At 45.1% G+C, this 21,679-nt stretch overlaps 1 protein-coding gene across 1 annotated transcript in view; it reads right to left on the bottom strand.

Moving 5' to 3' along the window:
• Positions 1–21,679, bottom strand: part of RTN1 (reticulon 1) — a 230,717-nt gene that overhangs the window by 88,409 nt on the left and 120,629 nt on the right. The window contains exons 2-3 of the mRNA XM_086709632.1: positions 17,210–17,983; positions 8,343–9,071 (exon numbers count right to left, since the gene is read on the bottom strand). Coding sequence (XP_086565758.1) covers positions 8,343–9,071; positions 17,210–17,983 — 1,503 coding nt within the window. The remainder of the gene's footprint in view (positions 1–8,342; positions 9,072–17,209; positions 17,984–21,679) is intronic.

The following is a 21,679-nucleotide window of genomic DNA, read 5'->3' as shown; positions in this document are numbered from 1 at the left end:
GAGTGAGCTGGTAAGACTCACATGACCTCCCCTCCCTTTCTCCCATGAGGAGGTGGAAGTCTCAGAGTTAACAGTATTATCTTCATTCTAAACTCCATACAAGAACCATTTTAATTAATCTCTAAGCCCAAACAGAAAAGCCAACTTTGAGGATTCTGGCTCAAGCCCTGAAGAAGTTGGGGCACTACAGGAAAAAAACTGCCAAAGATTACTCTGAGTGTTCTGAAAGTTCAGCCTCATAATTCCTCAAAATTCCCTCATCATTCTCCAATTCTGGTGTGCCTAGGATTCACTGGAAGCTACTTAATGAAGCAGATTCCTCAAGCCCCTCCCTAGGAGACCGTGGGGTGAGCCTAGGAATTTGTATTTTAAAAAACAAATTTGTTTCTGACATAAATGGCCTACCAACAACACTTTGAGAAACACTGTCGACAAGAAGCAAACAGTTCCACTGAGCACCTAGTCCTCTCTCCCTACCAAGTGTCCCAAATTTCCACAAGGAGAGAGAAAGTTCCTGTATCAATACTTCACCAGGCACAGGAGGACTACTGCCTCAAGCATAGGTCATTTAAAACTCAGAAGGACTATTACAGAGCCTACTGACTCCTAAGCACTGAGTAATCACAGACAAAGCCCACGGTCAGCCGTAGCCTTGGGCTGAGGTAACTACACCCAATGAAATGCTTGTCCCTCCTTCAGACCCAATTTGAGGGTTTGCCTTAAAGCTACCTTTCCTTTGACTTTAACCTCTGCTCTCTGCCAGGGTGCTATCTTTTCTTTGCCTGTTAGTATAATTTTTATTCATATTTAGGACTGTACTTTAGGATTTCTGAAGCTTTTATGAGTTCCAGCCTCTACCCAACCTTGTATCTAATTCTATTTTTTTTTTATTATTTTTATTTTAGAGAGAAGTCAGGGGGTGGGGAAGAATATGAGGAGGGGAGAGGGGCAGAGGGAGAAAGAGAGAGACAGAGAGACAGATTCCGAAGCAGACTCCACACTCAGCGCCGAGCCTGATGCAAGGCTTGATGCCACGACCCTAGGATTATGACCTGAGCTGAAATCAAGAGTCAGATGCTCAACCAACCAAGCTGCCCAGGTGCCCCTTATCTAATTCTATTTAAATAACTGACTTGCTTGTCCACAATCCCTGCCCACCTTACCACATGCCTTATTTAATCTCCACAGGTACCATATTTGACCCTCATTTCAGTTCCAGCCCCAGCCACCCAAACATCCCTGTCATCTAAACACACTGATGACCATTAGGCCCTCAGCTGCTTGGCCATGGAAATATACTAGATATACAGCTCAAACTGTGAGAGTATTTCAGTGCCATCATCAGCCAAATGGATGGTTTCTAGCAGCAGACACAAAAACACAGATTCAATGACAGCATCAAAGTGTAGGGTATTTTTCCCTTTGTAAATCTTTTTGCATCTACTTGTAATCATTATGGTGACGGAAAACTGAAATGGAACCGAGAGGTGTTGGGAATAAGATCACTGCAACCACCCATCCAATGCATCAGTAAGTCCTATGAAGTCAGTCTCCCAAATCCACCTCAAATCCATCCATTCCTCTCCACCTGCATTGCTACCACTCTCTCCCAGTCACCATCATCCCATGCCCCCACTACTGCAATACCTTCCTAATCAGCCTTCCTGCTTCCATACTTGTCCTCCTCCAATCTTTCCCCCCTACAACAGCCAATGTGACCTCAAAAAAATGGAAAGCAGGTCATGTTACTTCCAAGTTTCAAAATCTTTTGGTGGCTCCCTGCAATGTTTGATATAAAGACCAAACTCTGCACCTTGGTCTGGGTATGAAAGGGCACTGCCAACCTTCCAATCCCACTTCTTGTCACTGTCCCCTTTGCCTACCACACTCTATCTACACAGACCTTTTTTTTTTCAGTTTCTAGAATGACCCCAGAACTTTCTTGCCTCTGGGCTTGGTATTTTCTGTTATTTAGAATTTTGATTATTTCTCTCTCTTTTTTTTAAATGTGTATTTATTTTGAAAGAGAGTGAGCAAGCACACGTGAGCAGGGGAGGGGCAGAGAGAGACTAAGAGAGAGAATCCCAAGCAGGCTCTGCACTGTCAGCTCAGAGCCTGATGCGGGGCTGGATCTCACAACCATGAGATCATGATCTGAACCAAAATCAAGAGTCAGACACTTAACTAACTGAGCCACCCAGGAGCCCCTCTTGAATAATCTCCTGCGATAGTGGACTACGCAATTTCCTCCTTCTCTGACCTTTCTATCTAAGTGTCACTACCACCAGGAAACTCTCACTCTCATACACATCATTCTATTGATTTCCTTTTTCATCGAAACCCCTCCTCCCCACCAGTGTAAGCCCACAAAGGTGGATTCATGTCTGCCTTAGTCACCATTATATGGATAGCATCAGGCATGTAGTATACCTTATTGGTTGAATCAAAAGAAGGATAAATGAATTGGTAACATCTTGCTTTTGCAAGGCTGGCATACATTCAGTAAAATTTATTTCATTCTGTATTAGAGTGTTTTGTGGGGTTGCAAAGATAGAATCCAGAAGTGCAGAGACTATATCTGTGAATATCTCATCCAGACTTCAGTGGAAGGTGAGGCTAGCATTTAAAAGGGGCGGGGAATACCCTGGAGCAGGTCTTGGCTCTGAGAATTAGAAGTATGTGAGTTATATCCTCCAAGCTGCATGATTACATCAGCAAGAAAGGATGATTTACGTGAGTGGTAAAAGAGCTGGATGATGAATCAGAATCACCATCTAACAGGGTCATTATTTCTTAGAGGCACCATAATGCTTGCCATCTGTGAACTGTGTCTCTACAGGCAAGTTCAAGGTTGACCTGAATCCATCTTAGGAGCGAATCTATGCTCCACTCTGTGCCCAGGCAAAATTTACTAGGGAGTTGGGGTTTACTACGTCCCCCAAAATGACACTGAAATATAACAGAGATGTAATCAGCATATCAGATCTTTATTATACACACCCTACTGAAGTATCAAAGAATATCTGTCACTAGAAAGAATAGGCTCTGGGGCCACCAAGGGGTGGAGCAATTCTACCCAAGCCTGAAAAGAAAATCTCCCCAGTGTTCTGAAGTCACCATTTAAAAATCATAGATCAATATGCAATCCGGGCCAATGCTTGCCTTGTGACTACTTCAGAAGGTAAAGGCAGTGAGGTGAGAGGCTTACAGGCAGTCTCGTTTGGGATGCCTAGGCCAGGACAGCACCTTCTATCGCGGGGCAAAGTCTCATAAAAGTAGCTTAATTGTTGTGAGTAGTCTGAGAAGGAAGGCTCAGTGTCTCCATCTAAGTATTACATTGCATTCATCCTCACAGAAGCCAAACTTTATCCAGCAGCTACCAGGTCCGTCTTGTTGAAAGCTGGCACCGGGGGCAGCCGCTACAAGGGAAGGGGCCTAAGTCCTCAGAATGATTCTGAAATGTGCGCTGTGAAAGGTAGCGACTCTCCAGGAATCTTGACAGCCTGACTTATGAATTCAGTCTCATGAAAGCAAATAAAATATGGGACTAGAAGATGGTTTGTTTTTTTTTTTGCTTAGAATTACGGGAAGAAAAGTAAGTGGGTCACACTTATTTTGGTTCTCTTCAAATGTTTTAGGACAGAAGCAATATCTGGCCTAATAATGAGAAGCAATAATAAACATCATAAATGTTAGGTCTATTTAGAAGACCTCCATCTGGTAGCCTTCCTGCAAATCACTCCCCCAGGGAAGAGAGAAGCTTTTCCCTGCCATGAGGGGCAGAGCCCGGCAAGCTCCAGCTGCTGCAGCTGGTGTCCACAGAGAGAAAAGGTGCAGAGGCCTGCTTCCCGGGGCATGAGAGGGGATGGAAGCAGCTGAGAGCCCCCTCAGTCTCTCTAATTAAAAAGCAACATATACCTAGGGGCACACTCACCAAGGTGTTTTTTTACTATGGGTCTGGGCTGCCCGGCTCATCTGCTTATAACCAGAATGCTCTTCAGCACGCTCATTAAAAGTACAGGTTTATGCCCTGGCGTATTCTGATTCTGTAGTTCTGGGGTATGGGCAGAGTGGGAACCTGCATTTTTTAATTGGTACTCTAGGAGATTCTGAGAAACCTGGTGCTCAGGCAACACTTTGAGGACCACTGGCTTAACCTGGTATTTCTCAAACTGGTATCACTGCATGAGTTCTTAAGAGTGCCACAAAGAGGATTTTTACATTTTATAGTTTTTATTTTGATAATCGTTCAACTATTAAGAACATTCTGGATCATCTGGATGATAATTTTATAACCAAACACTACCACAAGACTTCCACTGAAGTGTTTACATTCAGGTTGCACTTTTAACCTTGTCTCAGGCTAGGGAGTCTTTATTTAGATCTAGACCCGATCTGAATGTTCAAGCCAACGTGAAGCCCAAATGATAACCTGTCATCAGCTCAGGAAGGGCACAGAGGAAGGAAAGGAGCAGAGTTTGACAAATAACATCAACATATTACATTTGGAGGGTCTATGGGATGTCCAGCCAACAGTGGGGAAATGGGCGTGGAGCTCAGGAGAATTCTCCAAAGCCAGAGATCTGCGAGGTGGGGCACCAAAGGCAGTGGCTAAAAACCTGTGTGGGGGACAGCAAGGAAATGAGGGACAAAGAAAGACAGGGACAGAACTCAGAGGCAAGACAGGAACTGGAAGGAAGGTGGCAAAAAAGAGCAGAAATGAGGTCAGAGAGTAAGGGGTGGAGCAGGAAGGGGAAACATCAGGGAAATAAGGAGGAAAAAGTTCCGAGAAGGAGAGAACAATGTTCACAAGAGTGGGGATTGTCCTGGAATTTACTGTTACAGGAAGTAAGTTACAAAGCAGTCAGTTCAATGTGATAGCACTTGTGGGGTAACAAATTGTATGTGCCCAAATACTTCAAGAAAATTTCTGAAAGGAACAGGAATGGCAAAACCAAACCAAAATCCTATGATTATCTCTGAGAATTAGATCAGGATGGTGGAGAAGGGGGACTGTAACTTTTATTTTGCACTATTTTGTGCAGTTTAAATGTATTATTTTGAACATACACCACTTTCTCTCTAGTGTTTTCAGGACTGGCCAGCAGGATGATATTAAATTACCAGAGAGGACAAAAAGATGAGATTCAAAAGAGGCCATTTTAGGGGCAAGAAGGTATCACTGGTGACTTTCATCAGGATGGTTACAGGTAGGAATGTGAAAGCTGGCTGCCACAGTCTAAAACACTGCTTCTCAAGCTCTGCCATGCCTAGGAACTACTAGGGGATCTTGTCAGAACGCAGATTCTGATTCTGTAGGTCTGGGATGGAGTGACATTTCTAATAGCTGTCACATAAGACTCACATGGCTGGTCCAAGCACCCTACTTTTGAGTTGCAAGGTAAAGAAATCAGAATGTAGGGAGTTCGTGAGTAGGAAGAGAACACTATTTCCCAAAAATGTGTTCCCTAGAAGATGAGCCATGAGGAACACTGATTAAAAAAAAAAAAAATCTACAGGTTTGGTAAATACCACACATACATCCTGATGAGTCACACTGGGTATCAGTGTTTTATTGAGAATCTCTTCATTGGCTTTTCACTCAGATGTTCCTAACAGTCAGGGTCAACCTTGCGGCAATGAAAACTTATCCATGCTCTCAGATTCTGATGTTCCTCACACACCTTCCTGGAAGGCGTGGGAGAGCAGAATTATAGGGCAGCAGAAGTTCAAGGGTGCACAGAGGAAGGGAACTGGAATATGACAAACTGCATTTCGTCTCCGGTGCAATAGCTCTAGAGGCCTCTGAAGGGCAAAAAGATCCAAAAATAAACCTTATCAGGGCGTGTGCACCAGTAAACCCCGAAACTCCTTGACAGTACATATTACGATGCCATCAGGTATTTGCCAAACCTTATTCTAAATAAATATTTCTGGACCTTTCTGCAACTTAGTTCAGCCTCAGCAACATGGCTCCAAAGCCAGGGAGATGAGCATGCTGTGAATACTTGAACTTGAATGCACTCATACGGCCAGAGGCTTCAGTGGGCAAGAGCAGGAAACCACAGAAGCTGACCTGACTTTACTGCTGACAGAGTCCTCCTTGACGTGAGCACAATCCTACTGTCCACTGACAGTGATTAAGAACGGCCTGGGGGATGCTGGGCAGCACTGATCCTCTCACCTGCTGAGATGGAGCAGGTGAGACAAGGCGGAACCTCAGAGCTCAGATAACATGCTGGCAGCGCTGAGTCATCCGCCCAAGACCTCGGGCGCTTGGCTGCCCCAGAACGGCCTTTTAGACTCTCTTTATACATAATGCAGCTGAGCGGTAAGTTTCAGCAGGAGACTGGATTTCAAAGGACCCCTTGGTGCAGAGAGCAGAGGTTATTCACCCTGGCATGCCTGAATCATTTAAAAAGACTGCCACTCTCTTCTCTCTAATGTCTAAACTTGGCAGCAGAGGGTCCAAGCCATATGGGGCAACTTGCACAGAGACTAGAATGACACTAGAATTGGCTCGGAAGCCTTTGCTTTCACAGCTGCGGTTGTCCATCGCCTTAGCTCTTCATGAGACGTCTGGTCACTCAGTCAGTCCCAGCTGTCACACTTACGTCTCAGATTTACTAGGGAGAGAAATGGGCCTGCACAATTCAATTTTCTCCTTATTAGCTTCCCAATTTATTTGCTTTTGAGAATATATATACTTGAACAGCGCTGCACACATGGTGACTATTTCAGGGATGCTATTTAGGGGATAAAATGGAAACACGTGTCTGTTAAAGTACAGTGATAGGAACTCAGGTTCAGCAAGACTCAAGCTCAACTGCTTCATGACCGGAAGGGATGGCACATGGTTTGTGCTTATGCTATTCCCCAGGGCTCCCTGCAAGTTTCAGGGTCCATCTCCATCACAGTCAGAGTGGTAGGAAAAGAATCCAAATTGGTTTCACTATTCACCCAACAAACACACACTGCCACTGTTAAATGTCATCAAATATCCTCACTATTGCACACACTAAATATACTTCAAACTCTCAGGGAAGAGTTATTTGGGAAATTCAAAGTCAGTTATATCGGCCCCTACATGATAAATGCCATGTGTCTAAGCCACCAGTAACCATGCAGCAGGGTTATCTTTTTATTACATCCCTCTAGATTCCCCTGTTCCAATGTGTTAATTTTAAAGAATTTAGAAGCTAGCTTTCAATCTATAACGGGAAAGATTTTGCCCTCTATTTTTATATGAAGCACTTTAATCACCACCAAGATCACTGGTTAGCATATACACAGGAAGGAGGGTGTACTCTTGAACTCATTTACCCGCAAAAGGCAAAATACTCCTAAGGAAGCGACAAGCAGAGGAGATGGGTGGAAGGGGACTTTGAATAAAGCTGTGCCTTTAGGGTTTGTTTTAAAGTTCTACATGGGTGTTCCCACCCAGGAGCTGGAGAGAGGTTCCCTCCTTTCCCTCAATGCAGCCCATGAACTAGACTGCACAGGGCTTAATTTATTCACTGACTCTTTGATTCCTTTCTGAATTCTGTAACACAACTGCAGTCAGGTGTAGTCGATGATTTGGGAAGAAGAATGCTACACGCTCTTCACGTACAAATATCTGTAAGACAAAACGACTTCCATTTCTTGCCCGTTTAAGTCTTCAACTCACAGGAAAATTTCTCACAGGAAGATTATAACGGCCAAATTAAAATCATTCTAAATTATACGTGACTTTAAAAATCAACTTAGGTCTTGCTTGAAGAACAAGAGAAATTCTGGCGTTAACTTTGGTCCCTGTCTTTCCTGACTAGTTGGGACACAAAAACCTTTATCAAGGTCCAAATGCCTTGTTCCCTGGGTAAGACAGAGGAAGGTGCTGAGATCCTACCAGGGCCATTTAAATGGGTGCGAATTTGGGTGCAAAATAGATGTGCTGATGATGGGTTGATGCAGCCACTCTCCATCACTGAGGGGTGGAAGATTGGAAATGAGCCTTGACAATCACAAAACACCCACCCTTCCCCAGTGAGGAAATCCAACCCCGGGATGAAAGCAAGGACACATTCCCTCCATTCAGGAGATCCAGGCGCGTCCACAAAAGTGCTCATCACTGGGGACACGCGGGGATTGAGCCAGCGCAGCGCGGCCCCCTGGAGCACGTGCCTCCCACGCAAGTCCCAGCTGCGAAGCCCGCTCTCTCCATCATCTCCTCACCCTCCTCCCCTGGCTGTTCTCTGGGCAACTGGTCGACCAGCCAGGCCAGGCTGAGTACCTGAGAGCACCCAGGGGAAGAACACTACTGCGCAGACAAGTCGCTTCAATGAGGAAAGCGGTCACTTTACCTTGCTGCTTACTGAGGAACAGCAGAGGAGGCGGGACGCCGGGACCCCGCGGCTCAGGGCCCTGGGCGGCCGCCGGGCTTGGACCGGAGCTCGTGGCTTCCGCAGGTTTGCACTGCTGCGCCGGGGGCCCGTCGGACGCCGGAGCCCGGTCCCCGGAGGGCAGCTCGGGGCCGGTCTGGGGGGCGGCCGAGGGGAACTTGGGGAAGGGGCCGGGCGCGCCCTCCTCGGCCCGGGCGCCGGGCTCCTCCCGGATGGCGTCCAGGGCGCCGGGCTTCATCGGGGGCGAGTCCTGCTCCCGTTTGGGGCTCTCCTCCGAGGCGGAGGACGCGTCGCATGACTCGATGATGAGCTCGCTGTCCAGCTCGGCCTCGCGCTCCTCCCTCAGGATGCTGTACTGGATGGACGGCGACGCGGGCGACGGCGGCGGGCCGCCCACGTGTCCGAAGGTCACGTAGCCCGAGGGCAGCGCATCCTCGGCGGCCAGCGGGTCCTCGGACACCAGCTCGATCTCCGAGTCCCCTGACTCGGCGCTGCTGGCCTCGTGGTCCAGGGGGCTGGGGATGGCCGGCAGCCCGGACCTGGCCTTGGCCTCGGGCCTGCTGGCCACCTGGCCTACCGGCCGTGGGCTCTCCGCCGTTTCATAGGATAACCCCTTTGCTTCTTTAATGGCAGTGATCAGCTCGTCCTCAGAGATGCTGCATTTTCCCTGGGATTCTGCAGCAGATGGTTCTGTCGTCCCACAAAGCAAAAAAGAGCCAGAGAGGCACGCACACGGACAGACAGATGGACATAGAGAGAAGAAATAAAACAAAATTCCATTAGGGGAGATGTTTTCTTGTTGCTGGAGAAACACATTTATCTCATTAGCACAAAAATAGTCTGTTTCCAGGGCTATGCTGAAAAGGCAGGCCACCTGAAGGAGAAGGCTAATTACTGTTATGGCCCAATTAATCAGTGCTTTACATACCTATCTATCTTAATCTAGCTACTTAAAAAAAAAATGACAAAGCAATTTCTTAGCAACAGCACCTCGGTTGGTTTTTCCCTTTCAATGTGGCAAACATCCTGGAAGTCATGGTTTTAATTTCTGATACCTTCTCTCAGGGAAGTGTTCCAAGTTCACAGATTTCATCAGGTAATCTGACGTATGTAACTCTCTAATGTGGCCCACCAATATCAACAAATCTGAACATCATCCATTACTCCTTGTCCATTGCTTTTCATGTTGCCTCCTTCAGTGAGCAAAGAAAGCTTAGTCTGGACCCTACACACAATGGCTTCTGAGCTTTACATTTCCCATAAGAATCAATACTTTTACTCATTTTTAGTGAAAAGTGTAACAAAGTAGGGCAATATAAGAGAAAGGTTTTGCTAGTTCTACCAAGCAGGCTGTGAAGATTACCATAATGCACAATCCCCCCTGGGCTTCTAATGGATGGTGGAGCCCACCATCATTCTTTTTCCTCTCCTCCCCTCCTCTTGAGAAGAACAAAACCTGAGAATCACCCCCAGTCCCCTGGGTGAATGCCTGCCTTCTGCCTGATGTTTATCCAGATGGCCTGAAAACTTCACCAGCAATCTTGCTGATATTTCTCTCCCTTAGACGAGACTACCTGGGAACACCATAACAACAGTTTTCAGGAGCTTGGTTTTTCCCTTGCCATACAGCAGGTCCTTATTTCAGAATATCTCAGACGGTAGTCTCTGGCCCTTTTATTTATTTTTTTTTTTTTAATTTTTTTTTCAACATTTTTTATTTATTTTGGGACAGAGAGAGACAGAGCATGAACGGGGGAGGGGCAGAGAGAGAGGAAGACACAGAATCGGAAACAGGCTCCAGGCTCCGAGCCATCAGCCCAGAGCCTGACGCGGGGCTCGAACTCACGGACCGCGAGATCGTGACCTGGCTGAAGTCGGACGCTTAACCGACTGCGCCACCCAGGCGCCCCTCTGGCCCTTTTATAAGCAAGAAATACTCGTCATTTCTCCAAAGCTTTGAGGTCACTGATTTGGGAGGGTGGTAAGGAGAGCAGACTATGGCTAGGTCATCTGTTGCTTTAGGACTGTGGGAGAACCTCAGTGGATCAAACATTTTAGATTTGTCTAATTCTTTATAGAGCAGGATTGATTTTATCCTTTAACCTGACAGTATTCACTCATCTGTTACAGGTTAGGCTTTCTTATAGGTGTTTGGGGGGCACCTGGGTGGCTCAGTTGGTTAAGTGTCTGACTTTGGCTCAGGTCATGATCTCACAGTTTGTGAGTTCAAGCCCCACATAGGGCTCTGTGCTCACAGCTCAGAGCCTGGAGCCTGTTTGGAATTCTGTCTCCTTCTCTCTCTCCCCCTCCCCCCACACTCACCAGTGCTCGCTCGCTCTCCCTCTCTCTCTCTCTCTCAAAAATAAACATTAAAAAAAAATTTCATAGGTATTTAGGATATATTAATGAATGAAACAGGTAACAAAATGTCTGCTTATATTTTAGTGGGAGAACACAGTACATCAACTATATATAATAAATGAGTAAAGTATATAGTATATAAGAAGATGTTGAGTGCTGTGAAAAAAAAAAAAGTAGAGTAGGGTTTAGGGATCAGGAGTGCTGGGACAGGGTGGGGTGAATTTGCAATTTTAAATAGGATAGTCAAGATAGACCTCATCTGGAAGGTAACCTATATTCAACACTCAAGGAGGTAAGAGAGTGACTCATGAGGATAATTAGAGGAAAAAGCATGCCAAACAAAGGGAACAGATAGTGCAAAGGCCCAGAGGTAGGAGCTGCGATGATTTCTAGGTATCACAAGGAGGCCCAAGGGGTCTGACCAACATCACCACTGCTTGTACACCATTCCTAGTAAACCACGAAACAGGCAGGCAGGGCCTGGGGCTCAAAGGCTACAAGGTCCTGTAAGGCAGCCTGCCCTGTGTGCAAGCCGACCTGGCGCTGCATGGTTCAGGAGACTGGCTAGACTGGCTAGGAGACATCGCTTCCTCCAAGTGAGGAAGGGGCAGAGAGAGAGAGAGAGAGGGAGGGAGAGAGAATCCCAAGCAGGCTCCACACTGTCAGTTCAGAGCTGGACTTGGGGCTCAAACTCACAACCATGAAATCATGACCTGAGCCAAAATCAAGAGTCGGACACTTAACCGACTGAGTCAGCCAGGTGCCCCACTCCAAGGGCAATTCTTTTTTTTTTTTTTTTTTTTTTTTTTTTAATTTTTTTTTTTTCAACATTTATTTATTTTTGGGACAGAGAGAGACAGAGCATGAATGGGGGAGGGGCAGAGAGAGAGGGAGACACAGAATCAGAAACAGGCTCCAGGCTCTGAGCCATCAGCCCAGAGCCTGACGCGGGGCTCGAACTCACGGACCACGAGATCGTGACCTGGCTGAAGTCGGACGCTTAACCGACTGCGCCACCCAGGCGCCCCTCCAAGGGCAATTCTAAAGTCACCTCCAGTTAGGGTTGGCAGAGTTAGCAAATAAAAATACAGGACATCCAGTCACATTTGAATCTGTGCTAAACTTTGAATTTTTTAAGTGTAAGGATATCCTATGAAGTATGAGTGTTTTATTTGGCAACCCTATCTCCAGTTGAAAACCACTGAGGTACAGCACTCAGAAAAGGCTCAAGGATCTTGCTTTATTTACTCAAGAATAGGATGGTATCAGACAGCTGTGGGGTGTGGGATGAAAGGCCCTAATGCCTTTCATCTTGGGCAGGTGAAGGTACTACCCTGAAAAGAATCCATCCTTAATATGAGTTAAAAGTCTCAGTAGAAATTATAGATGCTATCCTTTGTTCTTTTTTTTTTTTTTTAATTTTTTTTTTCAACGTTTATTTATTTTTGGGACAGAAAGAGACAGAGCATGAACGGGGGAGGGGCAGAGAGAGAGGGAGACATAGAATCGGAAACAGGCTCCAGGCTCCGAGCCATCAGCCCAGAGCCTGACGCGGGGCTCGAAATCACGGACCGCGAGATCGTGACCTGGCTGAAGTCGGACGCTTAACCGACTGCGCCACCCAGGCGCCCCACTATCCTTTGTTCTTAATAGGAACCAAAAGTTTAACAAAGTGCTAAGAGGAATCAGGGAAAAAAACTAAAACAAAATAGAAGTTTTTTGTACTCTTGCTTTTAAAATTTATGGACCTGTAGCTGAGATATTGGTTAGTATGTGTCACAACTGACCCAGCAAATCTAGAAAGAGTCAGTAAAAATAATTGAACAGATTATAAAAACTGGGAAGGTTAGAACTGCCCTGCCTGGGGAGATGTGTTTGCTGCTGCTGCTAATTATGACAATATAATTTAGAATGATAAAAGGAAAGGTGAACATGGGCCAGTTTACCAAGTCACAGATGCCACCATCCAACTGTGAATGATGTTGCCATTCAGGTCTCCCCTTTGCCCCTGGCTCATTCTTCAGTCACCATCCAGAGGAATCGTTTGAGAACACACATCTGATTCTGCCCCTCTTCCCTTCCTTCTCCCCAATCTGGCCACACTGACCTTGCAGCTGCTCCTTGAACACACAAAACATTCCCAGCTCCAAGCCTGGTACCTCCTCCTCATGTGTCTTCATGATTTGCTCCTTCCCTACCCCACTTCAGGTCTCTGCTCAGAGGCATCAGCAAGGAGAAGACTTTCCTCATAACCACCCCATCACTCTTTCACTCTATATCTTGCTTTATTTTTCTTCATTACCATTATAAATACCTAATATTATATTACACATTTATTTATTTGTATGTAAGTCTTCCCAATAGAATATAAGTTCTGTGCAGGCAGAAACCTTGTTAGGTTTCAGCACTGCTTCCCCAGTGGTGATGGGACAATGCCTGGCATGCATGACCATAAACGGTCAACACATATTTGTTAACTGAATGGATGAGTGAATGAGTGATGTCACTTCCCACATCAAAACCCTCTAGCAGTTTCCCATTGCATTTGGAACAAAATCCAAATTCTTCATCCTAGCATGTGAATCCCTGAACAATCTGGGCCCTGCCCCCCGCGCCCCCCGCCCCCCCCCCCCCGACTCTGATCTATGCCATACTTTTCCTTTGTCCCTGTAAAAACTAATAAAGGGAAACCTCACTAACAACTGAGAGGCTAGAAGGGGGTGCTATTCCACTCAATGTCAATTACAGGAAGAATTGTCAATTGCAGACCTCAACAGAAGAACCATCAACAGGAAAGAATGATCACTTACAGGCCCCAACAGAAAAAGATGTACATTGACTCTTCTAGAAGAAATTGATTACCCCTGCAATTTGGCCAATGAGAAACCATCATCACTCTGAACGCCTGCTTTTCTCTGATGGACTTTCATTCAGAACAACCCCTCCCAACTTCCTTGGTCTTATCCATAAAATAATGTTCTTCTCCTTTGTTGGACTTGCCTATGGTTTTACCATAGATAGCATGTCCTGAGTTGTAATGCTCTGCCATTCCTGAATAAATCAATGTTTTCTGGCAAAATAGCTATTTTTAAGGTTAACAGTTCTTTGCATCATCTTTCAGTTCCCAAATAATACAGCCTTGGGGCCTGTGCACTTGCTTTCCTCTGTACCTGGGGTCCCCATTTAACCCCCTCCTTTGAATTGTAAGCTCCTTCTCCTCATTCAGATCTCTGACCACATGTCACCTCCTCAAAGAGGCCATCCTTGACCCCTTCACGCCCAACACTCTATCACTCATTATTGTAATCAGACTCTGTGAAATTTCAGATGCTGCAAAACTGATTTACTTTTTATTGCTTATTTGTTTTACCAAGGGAAGCTGGGATGGTTTAACAATGACCTCTCGATTGCTGTCCTTTCTGAGGCTAACATCCTGAAGAACATCCATGACCTCCATAACATACTCTTAGGCACTGTGTCAGAAACACTGTGGTATCAGTAGGCCAATGGTCTGGCGTGTGTCAGGGACCTTAGTACGTTTTCCTAGAATGCTTTACTTGTGTTCATGACTGGTCTTTGCTGAGAAGACATTTCCAATATGTAAGCTGTAAGAATTTTTGCCTCTGTACCTCAGAATATATTATTTAACATGATGAAAATAGCTCAGTACTTTGGAGAAACTTACAAAATGGAATAATTTATTGGAAGTGAAGGAAATATATTAGACTCCTTGCTTAAGCTTCAGGGTGTGTGGCGAAAATTGTTCTAAATGAGAATTTCTCCTGATTCATAATTCACATAATTAGAATTATTAGACTTGGACAGATAATTAGAATGCTACTAATAATTATTAGAATCATTATTATTATCAGAGTGTCACATGCCTGGAGTGCCAGGGGCTCTCAAGACAGGGAAGGGAGTTATGGTAACCTCTTAGGATAAAAAGAACAAGGAGAAAGGCCTCAGTGACAAGTTAATTCCTCCTATCTTTCCTGTTAGTTTTATTCTTATCTGTTGTCATTGGACTCCGGTGTTATGAGGTGAAGTGTCTGTGGAGAGAGGAGCAGCTGAACATGGGAGAGGACTGTGTACTGGGTCTGGGGCCTTTCTTTTTCTTCAATAAGCTTTGGTTAGAATGTTTATTTGGAGCAACTGAAAAGAAAACATTGTCCTAATCCTGTGCTGTCAAGTGGACAACCCAAGGTTATAAAACTCCAAGATCATGTCAGCCAGATCTGTCTTTGTCTTATCTTGAAGTTGCTCCAAACCCCAATGGGCTATGGCCACTAAAAGAAAAAAAAGGATATTCCTTAATAATTCATAAACCCTACATCATATCAGGTCTTTCTCATCAGCTCTGTAAACTGTAGTTTTTACATGAGGCAGGTGCCATGTAAATGGACCTGTATTGCTGGGGCATTTCACTCTTCATGAAGATGGGCTGAAGTTCTTCTAAACTGATCCCCAGACAACCCTGGAGCTTGAGAAAGCACAGCTGATACTACAGCTTACATCTTCCAAGCATCAGTATCTTCAACTCATTGGATAACAGAAGGGTTTTACGATGCATTGTCACAAAGACCACAAGGAGGCTTTGAGACTTGGACATGTCCCTACCTTATGCTGTAATCTGGGACAAGTCATATCTAGTTCACTTGGAGCCTCAGTTTTCTTATTTGTCATCACTATCCAAACCTCAATTTATGTCACATGGAAATTCACTGTGACCTCACACCTCCATGTCCTTGAGCCTTCTCGGACTGGAAGGCCACCCCTCCCCCTCACCTTTATTTCCTCCTGCTCTGTTCACCTGGGGAGCTGCTGGACTCCGATGTTCCTCAGCATGCTATGTTTCCCTCTCTCGGAACACAGATCACACTAGTGTGACTATTTCCTTGGTCATCTATCCCACTGGAAGGTAGAAACTGGTTTTTGTTTTTTCAGTTCTAACCTCACCAGTGCCTAGCAGAGTGCCTGACCAAAAGAAAGTATGTGGAACGTGTTTGTTGAGTGAATGAATGAATTTGAAAATCAGGGAGGTGGCGCAGTGGATCTTTAAGACCCTTGGAGCTTTTTAGTTGAATGAGTCTGAGATCAGGTTGGGGAAGGAGAGGAATTGATGATAAAATCTTTAGAGAAACAGGGCAGGAGAGACTTACATTAAGTCCTCTCTAACACTTGGACTTACTGCATTATCAGGATTTAGAGCAATCGCTCCTAATAGGCTTTGGATCTGTTTTAAGACTTCAGTAAAAGCTCCTTCCTGACATACTGAAAATCTTTTTTTTTTTTTTTTTTTTTTTTTAATCAGAAAGGTTTGTAAATCACTCTTGAGTCAGGTAAGAATGCCAGACACTGGAGGCAGGAGAAGATCCAAAGACATCTCATGGTTCTCTCTATCCTGATACCTCGTGAACATTCAAAAGAAGTAGAGATACAAAGGCTCCACTTTTGCCACCTGGGACTAGGTCCCCAGGGTGGGGTGGGGACACTCCTGCTACCACTCTGGCCTTTCACCCGTGTATAGGAGACCCCTTTGTGTTTGAGAGGATATACTGAGTATGGTTTAACACCCAGCCTTAGGTCACAGTAGGAGAATGTCCAAGATGAAAAAGATCATAGTTTAGTGAATTTGGAACTTTTTTACTCTAATCAAATGAATCCTTTAAGTTTAAGAAATAAAACTGTATGCAGCACTTCAACAAACTAAAAAGACCAAAATGATCCTGCTGAGATTGAAGGGAGGGGAAGAGTATCCTGTTTTTAGGTTTCCTCTCACTGTTCATGTCCCTCTGAAGACCCTGAAGTCCACCCCAGCCCTCCTCCATGGTACAGACATGGAGCTGGGCCGAGGAATGTGAAATGCCCTGTCCCAGGTGGCCTGGCTGGTCTGGGGAGGACAGCTAAGGTGCTCTCTCTGGGATGCCTCCAGGTGACCTGGAGGTCTAGCTGCAAAGCAGCACCTCCCTCTCTGCTCTGAATAGTGGAGCCACATGAGGATTGTCATGTTTCAGTGATCTTTACCTCTGTCTTCAAATGAGGAAAGAAACACTTTATAAGGCAAATCTGATAGGACTTTAAGGAAAATCCCAGATTTCAAACTTTGTACCATGGGCACAAAACTGACAAAGTTGTATGTTAGGGGGCCTGGGTGGCTCAGTCAGTTAAGAGTCCAACTCTTGATTTCAGCTTGGGTCATGATCTCACAGTTCATGAGATTGAGGCCCGTGTTGGGCTCTGCACTGACAGTGTGGAGCCTGCTTGGGATTCTCTCTCTGCCCCCCACCCCTCGAAATAAATAAACACTAAAAAAAGACTGAAAAAGTTGTATGTTTAATTAAATTAGTTAAACTGAGACTTAAAGGGACCCTTATAGTAAAATATTTTGAATGCAGATTTACATCCCTTTAAAATCCAGATTTCCAAATCCTGGGTCTTCCCAAGGCAAGCAACACTAGTTCCCTTACCTGTTCCAGAAGATGGGGGAGTGACAGATCCTGGGCTGTCATCTTCAGGCTCTGAGACGGTGACTGTGGGGACTGTATCAGGACTTGGTTTCAGACAGATATCTTGCTTCTCGGGGGTCTTCTCTTGGGCCGCAGTTTCAACAGAAGGTTCGATCTCAGTGAGTGTGATTTTGACGGGGGCAGTGATCAGAGGAGCACTGTGCTGCTCTTCAGAGAGATCATCTACGTAAGGTGCAAATGTTGGTTCTTCAAATAAATGGTCCTTGAGGATTTTTCCCTCTACAGGAGCTGGTTTCTCTGGTTCACGGGCCTCTTCAGATTTTGTTGGGATTTCAATGTCCTTATTCTTAAAGTCCAAGCCTTTCTCTTCCAAGTTGGGGTGACACTGCTCCTGATACTTCACTTCCTCTGGCCTGGTTATGTCAATGTACTTATAGGCTTCTGCTTTCATCTGGTCTAGGGGGTCTGCTAAGATCTTGTTCACTTCAGTGGACTCTGCAGGAGTCATCTCTATTCCAGAATCAGAACTAAATAAGCCACGAGGCTCTGTCCCAGGCACATCTGGTAAGGAGGGCCCAGGGGTACTCAACTCCTCAGGGCTCTCTGAAGTGGTGACATGGCCATTTTCCTTCTGAAGAATTCCAGTGAAATATGTAGAATCCTCCCGAGGTGGGTAACAGATGTTGGAAATCAGAGATGTGTAACACGATCCTTCTCCATCTTTTGATGCTGTTGAAAAGGTATGATCCGTGGCACTGGAGACATCTGCCGCACCTATGAATCAAAACAGCAGTAGACAAGGAGTGGGTGTCTGGCTTCATTTCTCTCTCCTGCCTAACCCATCACCCACCCGGTCCTGTGGAGACATGGTATCCTTTCTCCTGAAGCCCTCGGAGTCCCCTCAGAGCACACTCATGTTCATTTTCCTGGTCTCCCTCACAGCCCTCAGCACTGCTGTTTTCTGGGTGGCAGATCACACAGGTTCACAGAAGCTGCCACACCAAGAAAAGTTGGGGACAGATCCCAGAGGACTAGAAAGCTGATTTTCAACATTTACTATCTCAATATACAGTGACTTGGTCCTTCTTGACCCTCTTAGGATCTCAAGTGTTAATGACTCCAAATAGAGCTGGAAATGTAGGCTGATTCGAGTTTGTAAATCCAACAATCGGATAGCCAAGTGGGGAGAGGGGCTGTTCTTGGAGACTCAGCGAGCTGGGAGAGGCCACAAGAGACCCTCTGGCCTGGCCCTTTCAGTCAGGGCCACTTGCTCCACCTGGATTTATGTTGTCCCTTCTCTTTTTAAAGGTCTTCAGAGAAAGGGACTCCCAGTTTTCCAATAGCCTCATCCCAAAGAAGTATCACCTTAATAAGCACTTCCCTATTTCTTCGGTTTTCCCCTCATTTTGTTTCCCTCTTTATTCACCCGCCTACTGCCCATCTTCTACCTCCCAATGATATTCAAAGTGATCCACTGGGAATCTATTGGTTCCACTGGTGGTGCTAAGAACAAAGCAAATTTCTAAAGTTTGACTCAATGCAATGGTTTCACCTGGATTTCATGCCCATAAACCAGCCCAAAACTTCACTAATAGCAAGAAGAGGGGAAACCTCTGTAATTTTTCTTTGCTGTAAAATGCTGCCAGAGGGGGGGAAACCTAACATTTATTGAGGGCTTATCATGTGTTAAGCAGTGTGATTTTACCTAATTCTCACAACTCTTTTATAAACTAAGCCCCACATTCCCAACACATCACACACATACATATGCACAAATATACACTAAACTCTTAGGACACACTGGAAGAATATTCCAGGGCACCAACTCATAAAAGTAAAAAAAAGTAGTAGCAGTGATACAATAATACTAATAGCTAATATCTGAACGCTTGCTATGCGTCAGAGAGAGTTCCAAGCTTTTAATTAATATTGATTCATTTAATCATCAAAGCAATCCTAGAAGATAGGTACTATCATTAACTACGTTTTACAGATGAGGAAACAGAGGAACAGAGTGGCCAAAAAACTCACCTAAGATCTCACAAAGAGAAGGTGGCCCAGCCAGGATTCAAATCCAGTAAGTCTCAAAGTCAGGGAACATCCCCTAACACCGTTTTTACCACCTTAAATCAATTTGTAGAATTTTCTTCGAAGTAATTTTGAGCCAGTTTTATCACAAATAAACTTGGCTTCTGTCTTCTCCTAGCTCTTTTCTTGGTTGCTTAAGCCACTGCTTGGGGAATGGAAAAACACAACGTCTCTAGCACCCCCCTGCCTCTGCACTTACTGTTTTCCTTCCTTGGAGCTCTCTTCCCCCGGATACCTGCCTACCTGACCCCTTCACCACCAAGTCTGCTCAAAGGTCACCTTCGTAAGGAAGATGACTCCAACCACTCTCTCTCAAATTGCAACCAGCCCTCACGTCCCCACTCCCTGGTGATCCTGTGCCTTCCTACCTTTCTCTCTACCTTTTCTTTTTCCTGTAACACTTGTCTCCTTCTAAAATACCACTTAATTAACCTATTTATTTATTTATTACCTATTTATTGATTGTTGAAATATGCTCTATGAGAGCAGGAATCTTTGAATATTTGATTCATTGAGGCAGTCCAACACCTAGAAGAGGGCCTGGCACATAGTAAGTACTCAATAAATACTTGCAAAGTAAAAGAAGGTAATCTGAAGTTTAGAATAAAACACAAATAACACGATTGTGTGAGAAGACACATTGGAAGATCCCCCAAAGTTGATAATGATCCTCTATTGAGCAAGTGGCAGAATTTTGTGAAAAACAGACCAGTTCAAATCTGTATATTTTGGCAAAGCTTCTAATTGTACTTCCTTTACCCAAGGCAGCTCCTCTTTGCAAGTTAGACAACAACAACAACAACAACAACAACAAAAAGCTCAATTACAGAAGGAATAATGGTAATGATGGACTTTATTACCGAAGCATACATACACCATTAAAGAAAAAGCTGTAAAGTTAAATCCATACGTGCACACATAACCTCTACCCTAAAGTATTTCAAAGCTTCTTTCATTATATGGGTTCAGTCTACATGTAGACCTCACCGGAGGCAGGAAATCAAACCTGAGGTATTTCACTACAGACATCTGGATCTGGGGATTGTCTACCACAATTCTCTGGAAGCACTTCCATGCATTACTAAGTAAGTGTTCGCCAGAAAGTAAGGAGGGGCTTGCCCATGGATATAAACAGTGTGGAGGTGTGGGCCGTGGGGACAAGGATGCTCTCCTGGAGAATATGCAGTAGGTGGTTTCCAGGACTGTGGCACAGTCATTGTCATTCAACTCCCACTTGACACTGTCACTGCAGGGGCCACCTCAGGGCTCCTGGCCCATAACGTCTATACCTGGCATGTTGCCCACGGTCTTCTGCCATCAGTTATCATACTACACACAGCTGTCAACAGCTCAGCCACTGGCCCCAGGGCTTTGCCCTGAATCACTGGATAATCCTTAAACTCTGCAGGCTGGCATTTGGGATGAGGTGAACGCCACATGGCCTCACTCACAGCCCTATCTCTACTGCTCCTCTCGCTGACCCTCCACTCCAGGCACACAAAACCCCTCACAGTCTCACACTTACTCCACCGGCTTTTCTAGACCTACCTTCCACGCACCAATTCAAACTCTGAGCTCTGGTTCACATGAAGTACCTATCACTTCTCCAACACTTCATCCTTCCAATCTTCACGTCCAAATCTCTGCCTTTTAGCCTCAAGCCATTAAAGATAAGTAGCTTTTAAATGCTTCATCCTCCATGATGAATTTGCTGACCATACTGTCAGGACCTGACCCCTTCCTATATTCCTCCCTCCTCTTTCCTGTTGCAGCTAATTTATTCTGCTCCTATGGCATGTGTCCATGTTATGTCCTACTAACCTGTCACCTCCTGGAATTTGAGGCTCATGTCTTGCACACTATACTGCACATAGTAAGTGTCTGATAGAAAATGAATAAACGGACCAATCGATCAATGAGTAGACTTATTCTATGCAGCTCCTCAGAACAAATTAGAACTGATGCAAGTTACAAAGAGGATGTTTTTAATCTATCATGTGAAAGAACAGTCTAGAATTCCAGTTACTCAACAAGGGTATGGTCCTGCATCTTGGGAACAAGAGTGTTTTGATCCCTGTGGGCACCCAGATAGAGAGAGGCCCAGCATCTGTCTAGGCAGGAGCAAGCATGTGGGCGGAAGTTGCTGAGACAAGTGCTGAAGTCCCTTCCACCTTTCTATGATTATTTATACTGACTGGCTGCCCCTGTCATCAGACACAACCTCCTCTACTTCTTTTTTATTTATTTATTTTTACTCTTTATTTATATTTTTGAGAGAGAGAGACAGAGTGTGAGCATTGGAGGGGCAGAGAGGGGGGTACACACAGAATCTGAAGCAGGCTCCAGGCTCCGAGCTGTCAGCACAGAGCCTGATGCGGGGCT

The sequence above is a fragment of the Puma concolor genome, chromosome B3 (genome assembly GCF_028749965.1).
Source record: "Puma concolor isolate L17-30 chromosome B3, mPumCon1.1.hap2, whole genome shotgun sequence".
NCBI lineage: Eukaryota > Metazoa > Chordata > Mammalia > Carnivora > Felidae > Puma > Puma concolor.
This window is presented reverse-complemented; position numbering and strand designations above follow the sequence as displayed.